At 44.9% G+C, this 23,055-nt stretch overlaps 1 protein-coding gene across 1 annotated transcript in view; it reads left to right on the top strand.

Annotated features, from left to right (window-relative positions):
* The window catches only part of LOC115087101 (cysteine-rich motor neuron 1 protein-like), a 661,264-nt gene that overhangs the window by 296,405 nt on the left and 341,804 nt on the right, over positions 1-23,055 (top strand). Inside the window, 1 exon segment of the mRNA XM_029593829.1 lies at positions 11,534-11,776. Coding sequence (XP_029449689.1) covers positions 11,534-11,776 — 243 coding nt within the window.

Below are 23,055 nucleotides of genomic sequence, written 5' to 3'. Positions count from 1 at the left end.
GTGAGTGAATGAGCATGCATGTGTGTTTGAGATCCTGTGTGTGTGTGTGTGTGTGAGTGAGATATCATGTATGTGAATGATTGAGAGCCTGTACATGTGAAAGAGAGTATGTGTGTGATTGAGAGCTGGTTTAGGTGAGAGAGCATGTGAGTATGTGATTGAGAGCCTGTGTGTAAATGAGAGAAAGAGAGAGAGCATGTGTGTCTGTGTGTGACTGAGAGCTGGTTTAGGTGAGGGAGCAAGTGAGTATGTGATTGAGAGCACGTGTGAAAGTGAGAGAAAGACAGCATGTGTGTCTGTGTGTGATTGAGAGCTGGTTTAGGTGGGAGAGCATGTGAGTATGTAATTGAGAGCCTGTGTGTAAATGAGAGAAAGAGAGAGAGCATGTTTGTAAGCATGTGAATGAGAGTCTGTGTGTGAGAGAAAAAGACAGCAGGTATGTGTGTGATTGAAAGCCTATGTGTGTAAGCCTGAAAAGATAGCATGTGTGTAAATTTGTAATTAAGAGCCTATATAAGTGAGAGAGAAAAAGCATGTGTATATGTGAGTGACTGAGAGCCAGTGTGAGAAAGAGAGAAGAGAAAGTTGCAAGCAAACCATCCCTCCTCCTGCTAATTCAAAACAATCTCAGGGCACCTGGATATCAAACGTTCCCAGGTATGCAGAGCAAAACATTTTTTGTATCCCTATTATTTTTCAATACTGGGTCTTTGTGTCTGTTATTTTGAAATATTTTATTGGTATCTAGAAATTTTTGATATGAGTTTTTAATTATTGGATATTCCATTCATCAGCTGTTTTGAAATAATCTGTTCTTTTTGTTAGTATGGTTTACTGCTACTGATTTTATATTTCTTGATTTGTTTTATAAGGATGGGTGATGTTTCTTTTTTTCCTTTGTTGCACTGCATACAGAGACTCTGGCTTGTTGCGGTTTCCAATTCAGTTTTTGTCTGCATGCTTCTAGTTATGCATTTTGATCTCTTTATTCTTTGTTAGGTGAGGGTCAGCACATGTGATTCAGGTGAGGTTTTCTGCTTGCGTGTAGTTTCTGTGTAGGGCTCTATAGCAGCCTGACTTGGTCCATTTTCCTAATAGGAGATGTATTGGTGTCTTAAGGCCTGGTGTAATATTTTCAGTGTTGCCTTTTCTTAGGTGAGGTGCTTATTGTTAAGTGCTGGAAATTGGTGCTGTTTTAGTGTAGGATGTTTACTGTTTATGCAGTTTCTGTTCAGACAGAATATGTATCTTTTCCTTGTGTCATTCTTAACAATAAAAATAATACTGGACCTTTATTTTTTATTTCCACCGTAAATTGTAATGAGCAGTGTGTCACACATGTGAGCATGGTCTGTCAGGTGTGTCACAATGGGAAAAAGGTTGAGAACCACCGCTCCAAGGTATTGGCATGATTGTCAGTCAGAAAAGGTGTCCAGGATGGCAGGAAATTAAGGGAGAAAAGCTGGAATGCTATGAGCACAAATGTTCATAGTCTGGGCAAACAAATTCCAGATCTGCAAGCCCTCATGGTTACAGAAACATGGTTCAGCTAGCCTCATGAATGGGACACAGCCATACTGGGCTATAACCTAATTAGAGATGATAGAGAAGACAGAAATAGGGGAGAAATAGATCTTTATGTCAAAAACAATATCCGAGCAACTGAAATGGGGGCATGGGGAAAGGAGGAAGTACTGTGGGCTGTCTTAAAAGCAGATGATGGCACTTCCATTTATACTGTTGTGGTCTACAGTCCTCCAAATCAGTCAGAAGACTGGATAAAGATTTAGCTGAAGACACCCAAAAGGTGGGAAGGAAGGAAGGAAGGAGGAAGTGTTGCTTGTTGGTGATTTTATTCTACCGGTTGTGGATTGGATTCTCTCTGCTGCAGAGAAAGTCCAAAAAAAAAAAATAATAATAATAATGCCCCTGTACAGATCCTTGGGAAGGTCCCACCTGGAGTATTGTGTTCAGTTCTAGAGACCTCATCTCAGAGAAGATAAGGACAGAACAGAAGCAGTCCAGAGAAAGGCAACCAAAATGGTGTGAGGTCTGTTCAGAAAGCCATCTGAGGTGAGACTGATGGATCTTAATATGTATGAGAGATATGATACAGTCCTTCAAATACCTGAAAGGATTTAATGATGCGCAAAAATCAAATCTTTTCCGAGTGAAAAGGAAATGTAAAACTAGGAATCTCAATATGAAATGCCAGAAGGGAAGACTCAGGAACAATATTAGGAAATATTTCTGCATGGAAAGGGTGGTGGATGCATGGAATGCCATCCCAGAAGAGCTGATGAAGACAAGAACAGTAATGGAATGGGAAAGGGTGTAAGGCACAGAGGATCCCTGCTGGCTAGAGAATGGAAATGAAGACATGGAGTAACTTTTCTATTAAACCTTGGGGAGAGCCTTAATGGAGCGGCAGTTGTTATTATCCCAAAAACAAAATGTTAGGCAGACCAGGTGGACCTATTTAGCAGCATGGTGTCTATTTACTGTTTGGGTACTTGCCAGGTACTTTTAGCCTGGATTGGCCACTGTTGGAAACAGGATGCTGGGCTTGATGGACCCTCACTCTGACCCAGTGTGGCAAATTCTCATGCTCTTACGTTCTGATTGGTTTTTCTTTGCCATCTTTCATTACGCTGTTGTCCTCGCTGTGGTTAGTCTGGCCAGTGAGTAGTGCTGCAGGCTCTCTGAGGCTTGACCGTGAATAGACATTTTTGTGGGGTCCTGGCCCCACCCCTTAGTTAGATGCAAAATTTGGGGCCTCCATCCAGGGAGGCTCCTCCTAGGGCAGGTAACTAGCCAGTGGGTATCCCCAGTCTTCTTCTTCTTCCCCCAATAGATAAAGAAAGTTTTCACAGGCTACCAGCAGGATATGGAGATATGGAGGAGGGGCAGAAAATGACGGAAAGAAAGAAGAAGCTGACAGAGAAGACATACTTACACACACCTTTATTTACACAAAGTATTTCCAAGCATTAGGTTACTAGAGGACAAAGGTCTTTGCTGTCCTCTAGTAACCTAATGCTTGGACATTGTTAATATGGTTAATATAAGCACTCAGAGGCTTGAGGCTGAACAGTAAGTAGCATGAGCCTCAAAAGCTTCAATGGAACTGACCAGTTGTTTTGGTTTGACTGTAGAGCTAATTTCCGTGAGCTTTGAGGCACTAGCAGACAGCATGATGCAGCCGTTGTAGTGCCTACACTACAGGCTGGTCATAGAGGTGAGGAATATTTGTCAGATGTCACTTTTCGTCTGAGACGAGTCATCCAGCTTCCTCCCTGGGTCTCCCCCTTCCATGCTCTATTTTGTGCCCAACCTCATCCTCTCACATTATTCTTTGAAGATCTTTACTGACACAAAAGGCAGATGTATCTAAATATGCACTGGTGTCACTTTGCTGCTCTGCTCTCCTTTCCCCTCCTTTCCTAGAGTGTAGCAGTTCTTCCATGACAAACTACCCTCATTGTGCTATTTGGAAGCAAGCAGGGGGAGCCAAGAGGAAAGGCAAAGTGAGCATGCTCAGTTTAGTAGGATTATGCTATTTAGTTGCTTTTTCATGTTTATACTAATATAGCCATTGTATTATTCAGTTGCTATGCATGATAATAGCATGACTATTAAGTGGCATTTTAACATGCATGTTCATTTATTTTGCACGACCACACTAAACCTTTTCAGTGTGAGCTTTATCTCTGGTTACTTGCATAGTGGTTGAGCAGGTTTCTAGATATTTTGCTTTCTCAGTGCTTTCACCATTCTACCATAATTTAAGGAGTAACAAATGAAAGGCGACTGTTATTTCTATGTAAGTTTCAGGGCATGCAAAGAATTAGCTAATATTTCAGCTCTTTGGTGGCAGCTTTCAGATGTTTTTTTGGTGAAAGCAAACTGTAATTTTGTGGTTTTGGTGTATGAAAAAATAACAAATGTAAGTTATTGTTTGTACATCAACAGGGACTCTTAAACGTTGTCCCAGTAGCCTGGTTTTCATTTGTGTGCAAAAGATCCTCTCCTGCAAATGAGCCACAAGTCTAGAGCTTGTCTAAAATACTTGACAAATTTGTTCATGCATTCGGCCTTTAACAAGTTTGACTCAGCTCTGAAATAAACCCAATCCCGTACCATCTTCGGGCCATGTTTTCCTGCTCACTTTTGTTTGTGCTTTATTGCTGCTGCTGCCAACCTCATTCATATGTTCCCTTGGGCTTGAATTCCTGTTGTGTTTCCCTAACTTGTAGGATTTCATTTTCTTCTTTGTTTAAATATGTGGTTTGTGTGGGAAGGCATGAAACTGGTTTGGGCTGCAGATTCTGCATCACCCTAAAAATTATGGTTTAGAAACTGCTAAAGTTCAAGATGAAAGCAGTTGGTGTAATTGTGAGGACACCACACAATAGCACTTAATATACCATTTCATCCCACTGCCACCACTAGAAATGGGAACTGGTGAACCAGCTGGGCCCCTGAATAATTTTCCTAACTTCTGTGCTCCTACACCCTGACAAGGGAACTTTGATCCACCCAACAGGGCCCTTCTATCCTCCCCTCCACTGGCTTCAGCTAGGCTAACATGCACGAGACTTTGTGCATTCAGCTGCTCTGCCCATAAAGTATAGAACAAATTACTGTTAACGCTGCACCAGGAAACCTCACCTTCTAGAAAAAAAGTCTAAATGTGGCTGTGTAACCAAGCCTTTCCCACATCAGGGACTCCACATCAGGGACTCCACATCAGGGACTCATCCTAGAAGTCTTCCTGACCGTGAATCACATAAGGTTTGCCCACTTCTAGGCTACCTCTGTCCCATTGACAGACTACAATTGTAAGATATTTTGACATCTCAGGAAAATCCTCTTGTGTTCTTTAGATAAGACCACAAAAGAACCTGTTCAATAGCTCACTGGTTCATGTTATTGAGCAGTATTCTTTATTTGATTCCCAACCGATTGTTCTGAGGGTTACTAAATTAGAAAAATTAAATTCAGACCTTCTAATTAATTCACATGCACGTGTTTATAATAAGTTTCAAAAGCATAGAGGAATCATCCCTGACAACCTTTCTTAGTAACAATAAAACAGATGGATCTTATTCAAATCAATATACCATAAACTGGCTTCCAAGTGGGCAACGAGGAGCTAATTATGGAGGAATCTCTTTGGTTTTCACTATAAATACCTATAGTAAAAATATCCAAAATTAATAATTAGTGCTAATTCCTATGTGAGCAAACATGATTTTGTTATTGGTAACTCATGTCTCCACTGGATAGATGTCATGTAATGTGCTGGTCCATTAGTATAATTTTTTTTGCTAGCAGAAAAAAGACCATCACAAATGACAGGTGGACATGGCTCCATCACATGTACCTGGAGGTCCCAAATTTACACATTTACCTCGTCCGGTGCATGAGTTTTCCAGGCCCGGCCAGTGCCACAGCTAATGCCACCCAAGTTCCCCACGTTGCTGCACGTAGCTGTCCACTGCCACTCCTCCACACTCTCCTGCACTGCCGTATGCCAAGAACATGAGCACCATGTGCAATAGAGAATTGGACATAGTACTTCACACTGCGTGCAGGCCACACAGGACCATGTCTGGCAGTAAGAGTAACATTACCCAAACAACAATTGCTTTTTATATATAAGAGAGAAGGTGGAGTCTTTTAAGCAATGGCAAGTACATCAAGAATGGTCCTGTACTACAGGTTGTTTTTTTCATACTTTTCTTGGCCCAAACTGGTACTTACAAATCCCAGGCTACTAGAATTCACTTTCTTAGAAGGTTGGACAGGGAGGTGGAGTTTGTCCCCTTTGGTGCAAGCAGTTTCTCAGGTGCCACCAGGCATTTCTGTACTTACAGACTTGGTGGAAATTGTTAGACAACTAGGCGCCCCTTGGTGGGGACCCTCCATCAAAAGATTATTAGTGTGGTCTCAAGCTGCATTGGGTTGGCGATACAAGCTTTGAAAGACAGCGCAATTGCTTTGAGTTTCCTAATCCTATAGAGCTGAGGAATAATTGATCCTGAACCACTGGCAGTAATCTTGATAATGTAATTCCTATGCTACCCCATATGGTGTGAGGTGATATGGGAAATTCTTACAGCGCCAACACATGAGAAGACTCATCAAGAATCTTCAGGCTGTGTGCTGGATTTGTATCTGAATGACAATTTCTCGTCATTAACCTGCAGTCTTATATTTCCGCCTCATTACAAGGGATCAGGCTGCTTGGAAGACACAGTAATCAGCACTTGATTGGCTTAATGCATTAATATGTTGGATTGCATTTTGGAGTCTGCTTGCAGGAGAGAGAATTGTACAGTGACTGGCTTGCCGACAACAATCATTGCTTGTCTGACAGGCTGTGTGCTAACACTTGGGTTAAATTCTGCTTCGCTACCCTCCTCTAAAACCTGGTATAATTCTGCTAAGGAAGGGCTCATTTTACATCATGAAACAAAGGGGGTAAAATGTCAAGGTAGAGCAGGAAATACTTTTGAGCCTCATAGCGTTTTGAAAAAAAATATTTTTTTCAGAAATGCATCATAACACAGTTTCAATTCTAATTTAATAGTCAAGGCAGTATCATTAGGGACAATTTTATGCATGAAGTTGCCACTTACGATGGTAAACTAAACAATATTTCTGAAAGACAGAGCCATAATTATAACCCAAGCCTGTTATGTAATTGTGTGCTGCATGTTTGATGTAACGAGATCCTTAGTTTCAGATCTGTCACTGATAGGATGCAGGCTTTTTGGAGTATAATTACAGTAAATCTTTTTATTGCAGCTGTACTTTTTGGAAGGGTGGGGGGGGAAGAAGGTGGTGGTTTGTGTGCGAGGGCGAGCGGTGGCAACAGGAATTGAAGCACAAAGTACAAGTTTATGGCCTTTTTCGGGAGGGAGGGGCTGTGTTAATTTGAGACTAGACTGGCACGTTGTATAACTTTGCAGAATCTCACAGAACTTTATAGAAACAGAGCGCGATGTCAGATATGGACCGTGAGCCCCCTCTAGTCAGCACAGCCGCTCGACCGACTGCCATACCAAAGAGTCTTACTTGATCTCTGGCTTTGCCTTTCCTCCCCAGTCGCACGCAGGGAAAAGACATAAAAAACAGATGAATTCTTTTAGTGTAAGCAAGAGTGATTTCTTTTATTAGCATTTTTTTCCCTTTAATAGAACTAACTTTATTATTCTTCCGGTAAATTGCAGTAGAAGTAATTATGTGGTCACACTGGGGTGACTGCTGCTATTCTGCCACTGGAGTAAAATTATTGTAGCACTGACTGTGACTATGTTGTCTTTGATTTGTGGATTGATGTGACTGTTATTTGTTAAGATTTATTTTTTTTTGGGGGGGGGTGTTTGAGGGAAGTGTGGAAGGATAGGGTTTCCCCACCAATTTCTTCCTGTTGCTATGGGCTTCCAGCTGCAGCAGGAGCTGTGGTATCATGAGATTTTATTCACAGATATCCAGGAGTTAGTCCCTCATTTTTATTCCCCCTTCCATCAAGCCCAGCCATTCAAGAAGCAGCCCTCTGATTGAGAGCCACAGACTGTGGGCTCCTGCTGATCTTAAGCCAGCCAGTAGGTGTCACTATTGAGCGATGGTTGGAACGCCCCAACTCTCTCCTGGGGATTGTGAGTGCTGCCTGGACAGTGTCCCTGGACCCTGCTTGCTTTAGGAGTGCTGCTTCTGTAACAATGAGTTTGCTACGCAAGTGTTTGCTAAAGTAGTACTTCTTTATGGCTGACCAGAGAAAATTGATCAAGTTGAAATGTTTCTGGGTGGGCCATGGCTCACCCACTGAGTTCAGCCTATCCAATTTGGGCTGCTCAACTTCAGAAGACGATGCCTGCAGCATGGCTGCTGTGAATATCATCCCATAGCAGCCAAAGAAGGAGAGGGCTGCTGTGGACCCCTGTAATTATACCCATGGAGGCTAAAGAAGGGGGTTTGATGGTAGCTGAAGAAGAGGCCCAGTGTTTGTGTGTGTGCGTGCGTGCGTGTGTGTGTGTGTAAGAGAGAGAGTGGGAGCCTGTGTGCGTATGTATATGTGTGTGTCTATTTATGTGAGAGCGAGAGCCTGTGTAAGTATGTGTATGGGAGAGCCTGAGAAAGGGAGAGCCTGTATGTGAGAGTGGGAAACTCTGTGTGTGAGAATAGGAGCCTGAGTACCTGTATATGAGGGAGCCTGAGAACCTGTGAGTGTGTGTGTGTGTGTGTGTGTGTGTGTGTGTGAATTGGTGAGAGTGAGAACCTCTTTGTGTGTGTGTGTGTGTGTGTGTGTATGTTTCTGTGTGTGTGTGTGAGAGAGGGAGAGTGAGGCTGTGAGTGCAAGCATATGAGAGTGAGAGCTTATATGTGTGAGAGAGCCTGTGTGTGAGAGAAGAGAGAACCTGTGAAAGCAAGAGCCTGTGTGTGTGTATGGGTCTGAATGAGCCAGTGAGGGAAAGTATGTTAGAGTGAGAGCTTGTATGTGTGTGAGAACCTTTGTGAGGGGAGGAGATCCTATGAGAGTGAGAACTTGTGTGTGTGTGTGTTGTGAGCCTGTGAGAGTGCATATGAGAGTCATCGGTGTGTGTGTGTAAGGGAATCTGTGAGAGAAATCATGTGAGAGTGAGAGCCTCAATATGTGTGTGAGGGAGGAAGGAAAGAAGATAGGAAGAGAAAAGAGATCCCAAAAAAATAGGGAAAAGACCAACAAGGGAAAAGTAGAAAAAGAGACTGGGACCAATCAGTTAGAACAATAAAAAGATCAGATAAAGGTAAAAAAAAAATAAAAATAGATATATATATATTGAGTTTTTAGTGATTGGAATATGCCATCTATGGGAATGCGTATTTAGTTCTTTCTTCAGTATTCTACTTTTCAGAGTCTGGTTTCTTGGACTTTCTATTTCAGTTTTTTTTCTGTATGTTTCTGTTTCTAATTTGTAGTCCCTTATTCTGTATTAGATAAGGGTCAGTCTGTGTTCTGCACGTGTGATTGAGGTGCAGCATTTCTGACAGCATGTAGTTTCCCTGTAAATATTTGAGACAGTCCAGCTTGTTCTGTAAACTAATCGGTGGTGTATTAGTGTTCTAGGGCCAGGTGCAATATTTGTATTGCTGCCTTTTCATAGATAAGGTAACTGCTGTTTGAGGCTTGAGAGTTAGTACTGTTGTTTTATGGTATAGCAAGGTTCTAGGTGATTATTTTTGCAGGGCTTTGTGTTATTTTACAAACGGCCCGATTTTAAATCTGCCACACGCATAGAAATTGCCACTTACACGCGTGGCCGGGCCCTGCGCACAAGTGGCGATGCACGCATAAGTGCCGGGCCCTGACAAATGGGCGAGCTTGGGAGGGGGGAATGGGCAGTCCAGGGGGGGGCGGGCCAGGACAGCACCATTCCTTGCTGTCCCAGAGCCTCACTCACCGGCCGGCTGCCGGCACGCACACAAGGTCGTGACCTGAAGTAACTCAAAGAAAAAAAGGTAAAAGAAAAAGGTATTTAGAGGGTGGGGAGGAGAGGGGAAGGGGAAGAGAGGTTTGGGTAGTGGGTGGGAAAGTTCCCTCCCAGTCCGCTCCTAAATTGGAGCGGACTGGGAGGGAAATGGGGGAGCCCTGATCTCATCTCTGAATGAATTTGCAAAATTTTACCCCCCCTTGTGCACACTGCCCGCACATACGCGCGCGGATTATAAAATCCGGCACGTATGTGCACGCGGTCCACGTATTCTATAACATGCGCACACCGGTGCACGCATGTTATAAATTCGGCGCATCCATGTGTGCGCACACCTTTTAAAATCTACCCTAAAGTGTTTAGCAGTAGAGCTATTGTGTTTTCCTGAAGTGATACCCGAATGTGAATATATTTTGCGTGTTGGGTTGTAACGTGTGCTTGCCTAGTTCTGCTCTGCACCTGTTCTTGTGATTATTAAGGTTATTGCTATTTTATTGTAGTTATGAACTTCTCTGACTTTCAGGAAAGAGAATTCATGAAAGAGTACATTGATATTTGTTTTATTGTATGATTGATGGGATCCGATATTTGTTATGAGTTCTTTGACATGATATTCGTCTTGTGTGCTTATAAACTGCACTAACTTTAAAATAAATTAATAGAGATTCATTCAGGAATTTTGAATGTTGGTAAATGCTTGACATAATTGAATTAAAATCTTTAAAATTTTCACTCATGATGCATAATGGCTGTTGCAGCCTGCTTAGAAATCCATTGTCGGGTGCATTCTTAGGCCTTATTTATCGATTAAGAGTACAACTGGTACAGTTCAGAACTGTATACTTACTGCCCTTCCATGTTGTTAAGCTTGGGCCCACCCAAAAAATGAGTTCCACTGGTTTCTACCAACATACCTGGTGTTAAAATGTAAGCAGTGCTGATCCTTTTCAGAAGGAAATACGTTTTTCAGCTAGAACTCTTTGCTCCTTGCTGCCTGATGGCATTTGGCCTTATTGCTGCAGGCCTTACTCCTAGACCAGTTCCTAATATAGAGGCATAGAGGTGAATCTTCAGCGCCATGTGCGGCCCCACACGTGCATGTGTTTGGCGGCACACGCACATGGACGTGGCAATTTTATAACATACGTGCTCGTGTCATAAAATTGGCTATACGCGCAATCATGCGTGCATGATTTTACATTGACGCGCGCAATCGCAGTCTCACATGCACAAGTGGGGGGAGTTTTAGTAGGTACGCGCACCGACGCAATAGCCCTTTTTCCCAATTCGCTCCCAGTTCGCCCCGGGATAGGAGAGGACTTCCTAATCCAACTAGCTAAATTTTCTCCCTTTTACCTTATTACCCCTGACCCTTAAAACCCCACGTAGCAGCCTGTTTTGTTTTTTTTTTATTACATGACTTATATGCCGTTCATAGCAGAACCAAAGTTATGGGGTAGGGGACCCCGGAGTGCGCTTCCGCACGTAACCTACTCATGCACAGACTTCATCGTGCAGCCCCGCCCAGACCACGCCCGTGCACTGCCCCTTTTTGTGAACTTTTTGAATGCGCATACCGGATATACGCTCATACTCACGCGGTTTTTAAAATCCACGCGGCACATGCCGGGCCGAGCCACGCGCATATCTCCCGACTTTGGCACACGTAGGGCTTTTAAAGTCAGCCAGTATTAGAGCAGCCAGCACCAACCTTCTTCACCCCGCCCAACACCAAAGTTGTTTTAAAAAGAAAAAAAATACCATGTATTTTCTTCTGCAGGATCTTCTGTATGGACCTAGAAGAAGCGTTTTAGCCTCGTTCCCTGTTGGGCTGACTAGTTTTGAAATGCTGCTTCTGCAGGGGGCCCTTTGTGCATCATTTTACCTAAAATGCGTCAGTTCTTGCCTTCCCCCCAGGCCCTATCGCACCAAAGGCGTGGAGACTCGTGGTGACTTTGGTGACGTGAAGACGTTTGAGCGGCGGAGTCGCATTGCCGCAGAAGTTCTGGTTTCTAAAAGTGTCCCCTTTGTTCTCCTCTCTTCCTTTCTCGCAGAGGAGAAGCCTGACTGCTCCAAGGCCCGCTGTGAGGTTCAGTTTTCCCCTCGCTGCCCGGAAGACTCCGTCCTGATAGAAGGCTATGCCCCTCCTGGAGAGTGCTGTCCGTTGCCAAGCCGCTGCGTGTGCAACCCTGCAGGGTGCCTGAGGAAAGTGTGCCAGCCGGGCCATTTAAACATCCTGGTTTCTAAGGCATCGGGGAAGCCGGGGGAGTGCTGTGACCTGTACAAATGTAAACCAGGTAAACACGCATAATGCTTCTCTTGTAGGACACTGAACTCTTTAGCCAGTAGCGCATAAGCAAACCCACCCTTTTTTTTTTTTTTTTGTTTTGTAATATTTTGCTACACAAATCCCAGGTTTACCGCCTAAAGTTTTCAGAATTTAAGAACAGGCAGTGCCTGTACCATAGTCAGAAATACTGCAGAGAGTGTACTATTCTTTTTTTTTTTTTTTTTAATTATTTATTTATTGAATTTTCTCAAATTTGAATACAAGAACAATCTTGAATGGAAAACAGGTATTGTTTTACAGAAACATTTAAACAGCAAGAATTTGAAAATAAACACTCTTCTTATAACAAATACCATCAAAGTCCTCTATATTGGGGAGTTAACCAAATCACCATCCAAGGAAAATTTAGTACAAACTAATAATAGGAAGGCACAATGACTGATGACTTGCTACATTACCAGAAGCGCTTGGTTAAACATTGTTTGAGGCCTAGTTTATATGACCCAGAAGGAACATTTTTTTATGAAGATTATTATGTCTCCGAATCGCAGGCTTCCTTTCTATCACTGTCTTTGAAGTGCATGTGGTTCAGTAGATGGAAACACTTGTTGTGGCTTTTCAACCCCTCTCTGTGTTTCTGAATTTGGAGTGGTTAATCTTTTTCTTCATATATATTGTAGTGCAGAGCTTAACATGGGCATAATACTCCGAATAGGCTTACTTCGAAAACGAGCAAGACTGTTTTTAAAAGGTAGCATAGGTTAGTGCATAGGGGAATAATAGCTAATCAACTCATCATCTTCCAGTTATGTGCTTTGCATATGAGTCAGGGCCGGATTAAGGCCAACAGTTGTCCTTCGCACAGTCCCAACAATGGTGCCCCCCCCTCGGCCCTTCCATTGCTTAACTGACAAGACCTGAAGACTGAGTAAGTGCTGAACGTGAAATAAGAGATTAAAAATTCAGTTTTCTTCCAGGCCATTCCCCAGGCCAGATCCCACATCTATATTAAATATAAACTTTTATTGTATTTTATTTATTTAATATTAAATGGCAGTAAGCAATATAAGCAAATTATTTGCTTATAACTAGGGGGCAACAGAAAACCGCAAATTTTCAACACTGTGGTGCCCCCCACCCCTTCCCTTGGTGCCCTGTGCATGTGCTTAATTTGCTTAATCCAAGGCTGACATGAGTCCATCTTTGAATTTAACACGGCCTGCTTCAAGTGATTTAGCACAGATTATCTCCCACAATAAATCATTAGAGGGCAATAATGAAATGGTCTTTTTGAAATTGCCTACCTTCCATGTGGGGAAAATTTCACGCCTTATTCCTCAACGCACATACTTTCGCCCGTAGAGCGTGGAGGCTTTCCTGGCAGCGGGATTAGAGCGAGGGCATGTGTGTGCGTAGTTTGGTTTTTCGAAACTACGTGTGTTAGTATGCCCAGAAAAAGTACCCACAGAAAAAGCTGATGCAAATAATCTATGGGTCCTTTTTCTTAAAGCAATCATTAAAGCAAAACTACGCAGGCACTTTTGCTTTGATTATTGCTGTAAGCCCCATGGGTAAAGTATTCACGGGGTAATTATTACCCTCTTACAGGCCGATACAGTACAGTGCGCTCCAATGGAGCGCACTGTTAGCCTGCTCTTGGACGCACATTTTCCCTTACCCCTTATTCAGTAAGGGGAGGAAAACGCGCATCCAATCCACGGCACCTAATAGCGCCCTCAACATGCAAATGCAAGTTGATGGCCCTATTAGGTATGCGCGCGGGATACAGAAAGTAAAATGTGCTGCCAAGCCGCACATTTTACTTTCAGAAATTAGCGCCGACCAAAAGGTCGGCGCTAATTTCTTCCGGCACCAGGAAAGTGCACAGAAAAGCAGTAAAAACTGCTTTTCTGTGCATCCTCCGACTTAATATCATGGCGATGTTAAGTCGGAGGTCCCGAAAAGTAAAAAAAGTAAAAAAAAAAAAAAATTTGAATTCGGCCTGCGGCTGTCGGGCCGAAAACCGGACGCTCAATTTTGCCGGCGTCCGGTTTCCGAGCCGTGGCTGTCAGCGGGCTCGAGAACCGACGCCGGCAAAATTGAGCGTCAGCTGTCAAACCCGCTGACAGCCGCCGCTCCTGTCAAAAAGGAGGCGCTAGGGATGCGCTAGTGTCTCTAGCGCCTCCTTTTACCCGGATCTACCGCGTCACCTAATTTAAATAGAGAATCGCGCGCACCGGCGAAGGGCCGGTGCGTGCGCCGGGAGAGCGGGCGTTCGTCCGCTCTCCCGCGGACTTTACTGTATCGGCCCGTTAGTGATTAATGTGACTCTTACCCCTTACTTCCAGGCCTGTAGTACTGTTCAGTACATCAGACTCCAAGTAGATTCAGCCTCAAACAATAACAAAAGGCTCTTACAAGCAAAATACTTCTGCCCTCTCCTCTTTTCCTCTCATTTATGCCTGGGCTACACCAAGAACTCTCACCAGCTCTGAGGCTGGAGAGACATGGCCTTCAAGATGATCCAGCAGTGGCTGCCACAGTAGCAGCAGCTGTCTTCTCAGGATCCAGCATGTCACCTCCTAACCTAACCTATGTCAGCCTCTGCAGCTAAGTGACCCTAAATTTACAGCAGCCTGGTTCCCATAGCAAAAACTGGGAGGCTGGTGCTGCCCCCACCCATGAGCATGCAAACGTTTTCCAGGTGAAGGGAGAGCTGCATGCAAACTCTCTTTTCTGGTGAGAGGAAGGGCTGCAAGCACGCAGTGCCTCTCCTCCCACTCACCAAGTCCCCTCCATCGAAAACCTTCCTGCCTGATCTGACTTCCCATTCCCAGTCAAGATCCCCACGCCACCCAATGATGCGCCCGCTTCTTCTAGCAAATGCCATGTCCCTTTCAAAGCTGCTCCAACCATATAACAACACTGCCCCCTACCATCCTAGGTACAACCTCAGCTGGCAGGAGAGTTACTCACATGCCTCCTGTCCACTGAAGAATGAAGGTGATCATTGCTTGAATCGTGCATGTCCTGTAGCATGCATGCTTTAATAGACATGGCTGCCAGCAGGATGCATGTGAGTTACACTCTCGCTAGCAAGAGTTTTAATGGGGCATTGTAGGGAGCAATTGTAAAAGAGTTTGGAATTACTGTGAATGCAGGGGGGGGGGGTCTTTGTTACTGGGAATGAGGATCTTGCTAAGAATGGGGGCTATTATTGGAATGGGGATTAGAATTGGAAAGCGGAACGAAGAGCTTGATTGTCGGCTGGAGGGTTGGATCAAGGAGTGGGGGAACTCAATAGGGTGTGGGGAAAAGAAAACGGGCAGGATGAATTTGTTGGGGTATTGTTTGGGTGAATCGGAGGGATGGGGAGAGGAGCTCTGAATGTGGAAGGCTGCGGGGAGACAGCTGATCAAGGTATAAGAGAAGGATGACTGGATGGGAGTGAGATACAGGAGAGGGCTGGAATAGTGTGATTGAGGAATAAGATGGGGATAAAGGGGTGAGATGTCAAAAAATAGATGAAATACAAAAGAATGAGAGTTGGGAAATGGTGATGCATGGATCAAACAGAGAAGAGAGATGGGGAGAAGTGACATAGAAGTGGGGAGAGAGGGCTGGAGATAAGAGAAGACTCTGAGAATAAAAAGGTAAAGGGAAAGAAAGGGAAAAGAGTAAGGAGAAACCAGAAGATGAAACCAGAGGAGAGAGAACAGTATGATGTGGGGGAAAAGCTGAGAGGCAAAATGTTGTAAATTAATTTAATTTAAATATCTGATTATGTGATGTTGGAAATTTTAAAATTTTATGAGGTGCATATTCAACCACTGAGCGGCTAGGTAAGTTAGCCGGATACACTTAGGGCCGGATTTTAAAAAGGTTATGTGCGCCAGGCCTATTTTAAAAAGGCCCGGTGATGTGCGTAAAGCCCCGGGACACATGTAAGTCCCGGGGCTTTACAAAGGGGGCAGGACGTGGGCGGGGCGGGGTGGTCCAGGGGCCGGGTCAGGCTCCCGGCACAGCGGCCATATTTGCTGCTGTGCCGGGGATCGCACACCGGCAGTTGGCCACCGCGTGCAACCGGCGCCTGCCCAGAGCCAGGCACAAAATATAAAATAAAGGTCGGGGGGGTTAGAGTAGGGCTGGGGGGGGGGGAGGTTGTGGGAAGGTCAGGCTAGGGGGGGAGGGAAGGGGGGAAGGCCGCGCAGCTCGGCGCACACAAGGCACACAATTGTGCACCCCCTTGCGTGCACCAACCCCAGATTTTATAACATGTGCGCACCAAAATGGGGTGAGACACTGCCCGCGGCTCTGGCCGCGGGCAGGATCACAACAGTACCCCCTCCTCAAGGCCCCCCTTCTGAGGGTTTTCTTGACTGGAGTGTCAGGTGTCCTCAAAATCGTGCTATTCTGGAGGCTGAGGTCCCATAGGGCGAGAAAGAAGGGCATGCAGATTTCGAATTTTGCCTTCCTTGAAGGCCAAGAGGGACAAGAACCCCTTCATGGCTTATTTATGCTTCTCGACAAGAGTTTCATGTTCAGCCGTTTTCTGTTTCAGTTGTCCCTCCAGTTGGGCAAAGACTGTTCTTAAAACATCTTTTCGAGGGGAATTGGATCTGGTCTGGCTCTCCTGGTCTTTCTGACTTGGAAGAAGGGTGGGCATGGCGGTAGCCATGATTACAGACAGAGGAGACTCAATTGATTCCAGCCAGTCCCCACTGTCTGCGGTCCCCACTGGATGAGATCGGCTGCGGCCCAGTCGAACTGAGGTTGATGCTTTTGCAGCCATGGAAGGCCCAGAATGACCGGGTTAACCGCTGTAGGAAGAATATAAAAGGAAATGAGTTCCGAGTGACCCTGTCTGACCCTCAGTGTAAGAGGTTGGGTAGCCTGAGTCACTATTCCAGGAGTGAAGTCCCCATGGACCGATGAAAGGGCCAGGGGTGGAGTTAAGACATTCATGGGAATTTGATACTGGTCTATCAGATTCTGTTGAATAAAGTTGGCCCCCGCACCGGAGTCCACTAGAGCCTGAGTAGTAAAGTTGATGGAGGATGTCTCCACTGAAGCCGGCAACAGGAGCAACGGTGAGGTTGTGGTGAGACCGAGGGCTATTGAACCCGTGAACCCTTGACGCGGAGAAGGTTCTTTTTTTCTGAGGGCAGTGAAGACAAAGGTGACCCTGGTTCCCGCAATACAGGCATAGGCCGAGCTGGCGACGACAGGATTTCTCATCCTCCGATATATGGGCACGGCTTATTTGCATAGGTTCCTCGGGGTTCTCCGAGAGCAGGAGATGGTTCTCGACAGCGGGAAATGAGGTCCTCGAGCGGTTCCTCAAAATAGGCCGGTTTTCTTGGGCCCGCTCCTGGAGTCTCAGTCCAATTTTCCCATTAGGTCCATCAACCCTTTGAGGGATGCAGGAATCTCTCGTGCAGGGAGTTCGTCTTTTAGCCTGGGTGCCAGTCTTCCATAAAAATGGCATGTAGGCTGCTCCCCTGCCAGTTCAGTTCTGTGGCCAGCGAATGGAACTCAATTGCATAATCAGACAGGGAGCGGTTCCTTTGTCTCAGCTGCAACAAGTTGGAGCCCATTGTAGAAAGCCTGCCAGGTTCATCAAAGACTTGCTTGAAGGCAGACATGAATTGAGGGAGACTGGACAGCAGCGGATTGGAATGTTCCCAGAGCGGAGTGGCCCAGGGCAGGGCCTTACCTTCCAAAAGGGACAAGATAAATGTTGTCTTGACCAGGTCATTCAGAAAAAGAGCAGACTGTAGAGTGAAATGCATCTGGCATTGATTTAGGAACCCGCGACATTGTTTGGGATCTCCCGAGTAGCGAGACAGCACTGGCAAGAAGATGGGCATACGTCCAGGGTCAGGGGTCGGCGTGGGAGTCACCGGTGAGGGTAATGGGACGTTTAACCGGTTCAGGAAGTCTTGTCGGGTAGCAAGGCGATTCACGTCCGCTACCACCTGGTCCAGAGTTGACTGGAGCTTCTGAATGATCCCGGGATAGGAAGCCAGTCGGGCATGCAGACGCTTCAGGGAGGAGGACAGAGCATCGAGACATCGCTGCTGCTCCTATACCTTGGAAGCGAAACCAGGAATGGCCTGCAAGGCGGAGGAGGACGCCGAATCCATGGCCTTTACAATCTGTTGCGCTGGAGGTGGACCCTTGGCCTGGTGCAGGATTGGTACAGCCCTCTGGTCGGACCCGGAGAGCACCTGCCACCAGGAGGAAGAGCACAGGAAGAGACAAAGGCTTGCAGGAGCTTCACCAATAGCAACCCGGGATTCCCTCAGGTAGAGCCCTTGGTTACCCGGGCCGCCTGGTCTTAGGTAGGCCTCTGGAAGTCTCCTGGAGAGATGACGGAGTAGTCAGGCAGGCGGAGGTCAGGCTTGGAGAGGTCAGCGTAGTCAGGAAGGCAGAGGTCAGGCTTGGAGAGGTCAGCATAGTCAGGCAGGCGGGAGAGGTTAGGAACTCCGAAGATACCTGGAGGCAAAAGGAACGAAGTACCTTATTGGAAAGGCAGGCTCTGACTGTCAGAGCTCGCCTTAAATAGGCCCGGCGAGATGATGTCATCCGGGAGGGACAGCAGCATAGGGTGCTGCGGCCCTTTAAATAAAGAGGAGGGGCGCACACGCGCGCCTGGGAACCCCAGGAAGGAGGAGTGCAGGACCCTGGAGAGCGGCGTCCCCACCGCTGAAGACGAAACAGGAAGCAGGAGCAGGCAGCAGAGCGGAGCCCAATGTGGGAGAGGCCCCCTGCCGCAGAGACGCAGCTGAAGATGGCTCCAGGCTGCAGGCAAGGCTGGGGGTGGAGGCCCCTCCTCCTGGAGGGGACAAGGAAAGGTCAAGGGCCTCCGGGCCTCCTGCGAGTGAAAACAGCAGCGGCGGTGGTTCCCCGCCGCGGATTGCGGCAGTGGCGACAACGGTTCCCACCACACGAACTGGGCGTCAGCGGCCTCCGGCTGCAGAAGAAGTCATCAAAATGGGGTGAGTCACTGCCCGTGGCTCCGGCCACCTGCAGGATCGCAACAAGACCCAGCCAGTCAAGTTTTCAGGATACCCTTAACGAATATGCATGAGATGGATTTTGCATGCTTTGCCTCCACTGTACGCAGATTTATCTCATGCATAGTCACTGTGGATATCCTGAAATCCTCATTGGCTGAGTATATCCTGAGGACTGGGTTGAGAACAATTAGCTGATGGCACCACTGTGATTTAAGGATCTCAAGAGCAATGCAGATGAACAAGTGGACAACTGTGCGAGAGTTTGTTATGACAATTGAGTTGAACCTGCCGTTTTATTCAGTGCCCTTATTCCACACTTCAGCATAAATGAGACAAAAATGGCAGAAATGCTTCCTTCCCTATTAATGGGATTGTAGTAAATATTTAGGAGTCAATTTCCAAATGTTTGGGAACCTTTTTCCACAGCGAAAGACAGCGTTAACCTGCCTACATCTTTGGGCAATTGGATTTCTGGCCAAATGAAAGTCCACTCTTACTTCCATAATGCACACAATTTTGTCTGCGTAGAAAAGAGGCATTCCAGGGATTGGTTCAGAGGCATATTTAGAAACCCTACATGTACATTTGGTTCCCAAAAATGTACACGCATTATTTACACATGCTGGCAATGTATATAACTTGTACCATCATTTAGAAATGCATAAGGGTACGTTCACAAGAGGTTTTAGCTGCATAGCAACACAATATTTAATTTCATTTAAAGTTTAGAGTCTACTTTTTGTGATTTTCAGTTAGTTCAGAATGAATTATGAAAAAAGACAATGCAAGAGGATATCTTGTGTTGGGAAATTAGCTTGTTTTGTGCAAGCTTCTATGTACTTTTGCAGTTAGACATCCTATTGAAAATTAGATAGTTGTTAAAGCTTCCTGAAACATTCTTGGATTTTTTGCAGGCTGTAATAACCTTTTCTTGATCCAACATAAGAATTCTCAAGAGGTGGTGGTGCTCATGTACTGTTTCAAGATTACATAGGTTCCTTCTTCAGGTTTCATCCTAAATGACATCTGATGAAGAGATCAGTGTAATCTAATGTTAGTCTACATTGAAGCAACATAAGAATTATACAGTCTCAAGCTGTAAAGAACCCCATTTTCTTCAAGATGGATAGAGTGACTAGACCTCTGCCCAGCTGAATCTTTCTAATGTTGAACATTGTATATAAAATCTCACAAGATAAAACCTGTGACTGCATGGTAGGTAGATACAAGTGGGCAAATTGAGTAGACCCAGGAGCCCTTTTCTGCTACTAGCTTCTATCTTGCTGTAATAATGGCTGATGTTTATTGAGAAGGGGTTAGAACTGGATCAGACCAAAGTCCATCAAGCCCAGTATCATGTTTCCAACAGTGGCAAATCCAGGTCACAAGTAGCTGTCAGGATCCAAAAGGTCAATATATTCCTTGCTGCTTATCCCAGGGATAAGCAACGGATTTCCCCAAGTCTACCTTAATAATGGTTTATGGACTTTTCTTCCAGGAATGTATCCAAACCTTTTTTAAACCCAGCTACACTAACAGCTTTTATCACATCCTCCGGCAACAAATTCCAGAGTTCAATTATGCATTGAGTAAAAAAATATTTTCTCCTATTTGTCTTAAATATATCACCTAGTAACTTCATTAAATATACCCTAGTCAATGTACTTTTTCAAAAAGTAAACAATCAATTCACATTTATCTGTTCCACTCCACTAATTATTTTATAGACCTCTAGCATATCTCTCGCCAAGGTGAGAAGCTCCAACGTCTTTAGCCTTTCCTCATAGGGAAATTGTTCCATACCTGTTATCATTTTGGTCACCCTTCTCTGTACCTTTTCTAATTCTTCTATGTCTTTTTAAGATGCAATGACCAGAACTGCACAGAATACTTATGACGTGGTTGCACCGTGGAGCGATACAGAGGCATTAGGATATTCTCTGGGTTTTTTTTCCCCAAATAGTTTTTATTGGAAAGGCAACATTACCATGCTGTAACAAAAAAACAAACAAACAAATAAACACACAATATAAGCAGCACAGACTGAACAGCACAGTAACTTAGGCAGAACAAGTAGTGTCAATAAGCATCACACGTAACAGCTGGAACATCTCCATCCCATTACATTTTATCAGCTTTTATCCCCATCACCTGTATCTTCCCATTTCCCCACTCTATCACTCTCACACCACACTCGCACCCCCCTACAACACAAACCTCCGCAACCCATTCCTCCCCTCCCCGTCCCCCTACCCCCCTCCCCAACCCATGGAGACCAGGGCTACGGCCACCCAAAAGTGTAACCACTCTCTCGCAATCCATCTTTAATGTCATCCGGCAATAAGTGAGCACAAGCGATCCAGCAAGCCCCGTACACTTTGTCTGGTTTTCGCTTGCCTACCAGAAAGTCCAGGCGTTCTAACAGTAAGAGGGAAGCCATCCGCAGGAACCACTTCTCTGTTTTATTCTCCATTCCTTTTCTAATATCCCTAGCATTCTATTTGCTTTCTTGGCTGCTACCGCACATTGAGCAGAGGACTTTAGCATAATATCCATGATGATGCCTAACTCCTTTTCCTGGGTGGTAACTGCCAATGGAACCTTGCATTGCATAGCTATAATTTGGTTTGCAGATTCCTACATGCCACAAAAGATATGCATCGAAACATATATTAAAGGCAGAATAGTTACCAAAACTCACACTTTATTAAGAACATAAGAACATGCCATACTGGGTCAGACCAAGGGTCCATCAAGCCCAGCATCCTGTTTCCAACAGTGGCCAATCCAGGCCATAAGAACCTGGCAAGTACCCAAAAACTAAGTCTATTTCATGTTACTGTTGCTAGTAATAGCGGTGGCTATTATCTAAGTCAACTTAATTAATAGCAGGTAATGGACTTCTCCTCCAAGAACTTATCCAATCCTTTTTTAAACACAGCTACACTAACTGCACTAACCACATCCTCTGGCAACAAATTCCAGAGTTTAATTGTGCGTTGAGTGAAAAAGAACTTTCTCTGATTAGTTTTAAATGTGCCACATGCTAACTTCATGGAGTGCCCCCTAGTCTTTCTATTATCCGAAAGAGTAAAAAACCGATTCACATCTACCCGTTCTAGCCCTCTCATGATTTTAATCACCTCTATCATATCCCCCCTCAGCCGTCTCTTCTCCAAGCTGAAAAGTCCTAACCTCTTTAGTCTTTCCTCATAGGGGAGCTATTCCATTCCCCTTATCATTTTGGTCACCTTTCTCTGTACTTTCTCCATCGCAATTATATCTTTTTTGAGATGCGGCGACCAGAATTGTACACAGTATTCATAGGGCAGGATCAGATGCTAAACTGCAGCTGGAGGGCCAACATCAGGGCATCTCTGACAGTTTTAGCCTTCTCTCTTATTTCTATACAGTACTAAAAAAATATGTAGAGTATAAAAAACGTCAGGACAGTTGGCAGTCCTAGTTTCATGGAATAATGTTGTTATTTATGGGGAAGCAATGTTATTGAATTCCATGTAATAGGAACGCAGACTGAGTTGAAATGGCCTTGATCTCTCTTTGCTATCAGTTTCTGAGATTACATGAAATAAATAATGGGGGGTGAGGGTCATAAAGAGTATCATCTTTCAAATAAAGGGGGGAGGGCAGATCACTCTTCTAGCTGAAAAAGAGTTGGAAAGACCGAGTGTGCACCTGTTAAACATTATGTAAGCTTGTTTTTTAATTTCAACTTCTAAATATCTCAAGGAACTGGGGGGAGGTCAGTGTTATTTAGTGGACTCGAGGTTGAGATTTGAGGGTACTGCAACATGGTTGGGTGGGTGATTTTTGTATTAAATGTGTATTGTGTTAGGTAGTGCATGGCTTAGTCTTCTTCTAGCGAGATTAAGGCTGGTTTAAACTATGCAGAAAGGCCATCGCGGAAAGATTAAATGCTTTGGTGTTTACTGAATGGATGTTGGGGGAGATACCCATTCCGGAGAAGGTTTTCATGGGTAATGATTCAGATGGACTGAACCAAATCACGGTAAACCTAGAAGATGTGGTAGGCCTGATTGACAAACTGAAGAGTAGTAAATCACCTGGACCAGATAGTATACACCCCAGCGTTCTGAAGGAACTAAAAAATGAAATTTCAGATCTATTAGTAAAAATGTATAATCTGTCATTAAAATCATCCATTGTACCTGAAGACTGGAGGGGGCTAATGTAACCCCAATATTTAAAAAGGGCTCCAGGGGTAATCCAGGAAACTGCAGAC

The sequence above is a fragment of the Rhinatrema bivittatum genome, chromosome 3 (genome assembly GCF_901001135.1).
Source record: "Rhinatrema bivittatum chromosome 3, aRhiBiv1.1, whole genome shotgun sequence".
Classification (NCBI taxonomy): Eukaryota; Metazoa; Chordata; class Amphibia; order Gymnophiona; family Rhinatrematidae; genus Rhinatrema; species Rhinatrema bivittatum.
The sequence above is the reverse complement of the archived record's forward strand: the minus strand, read 5'-3'. Positions and strand labels throughout refer to the sequence as shown.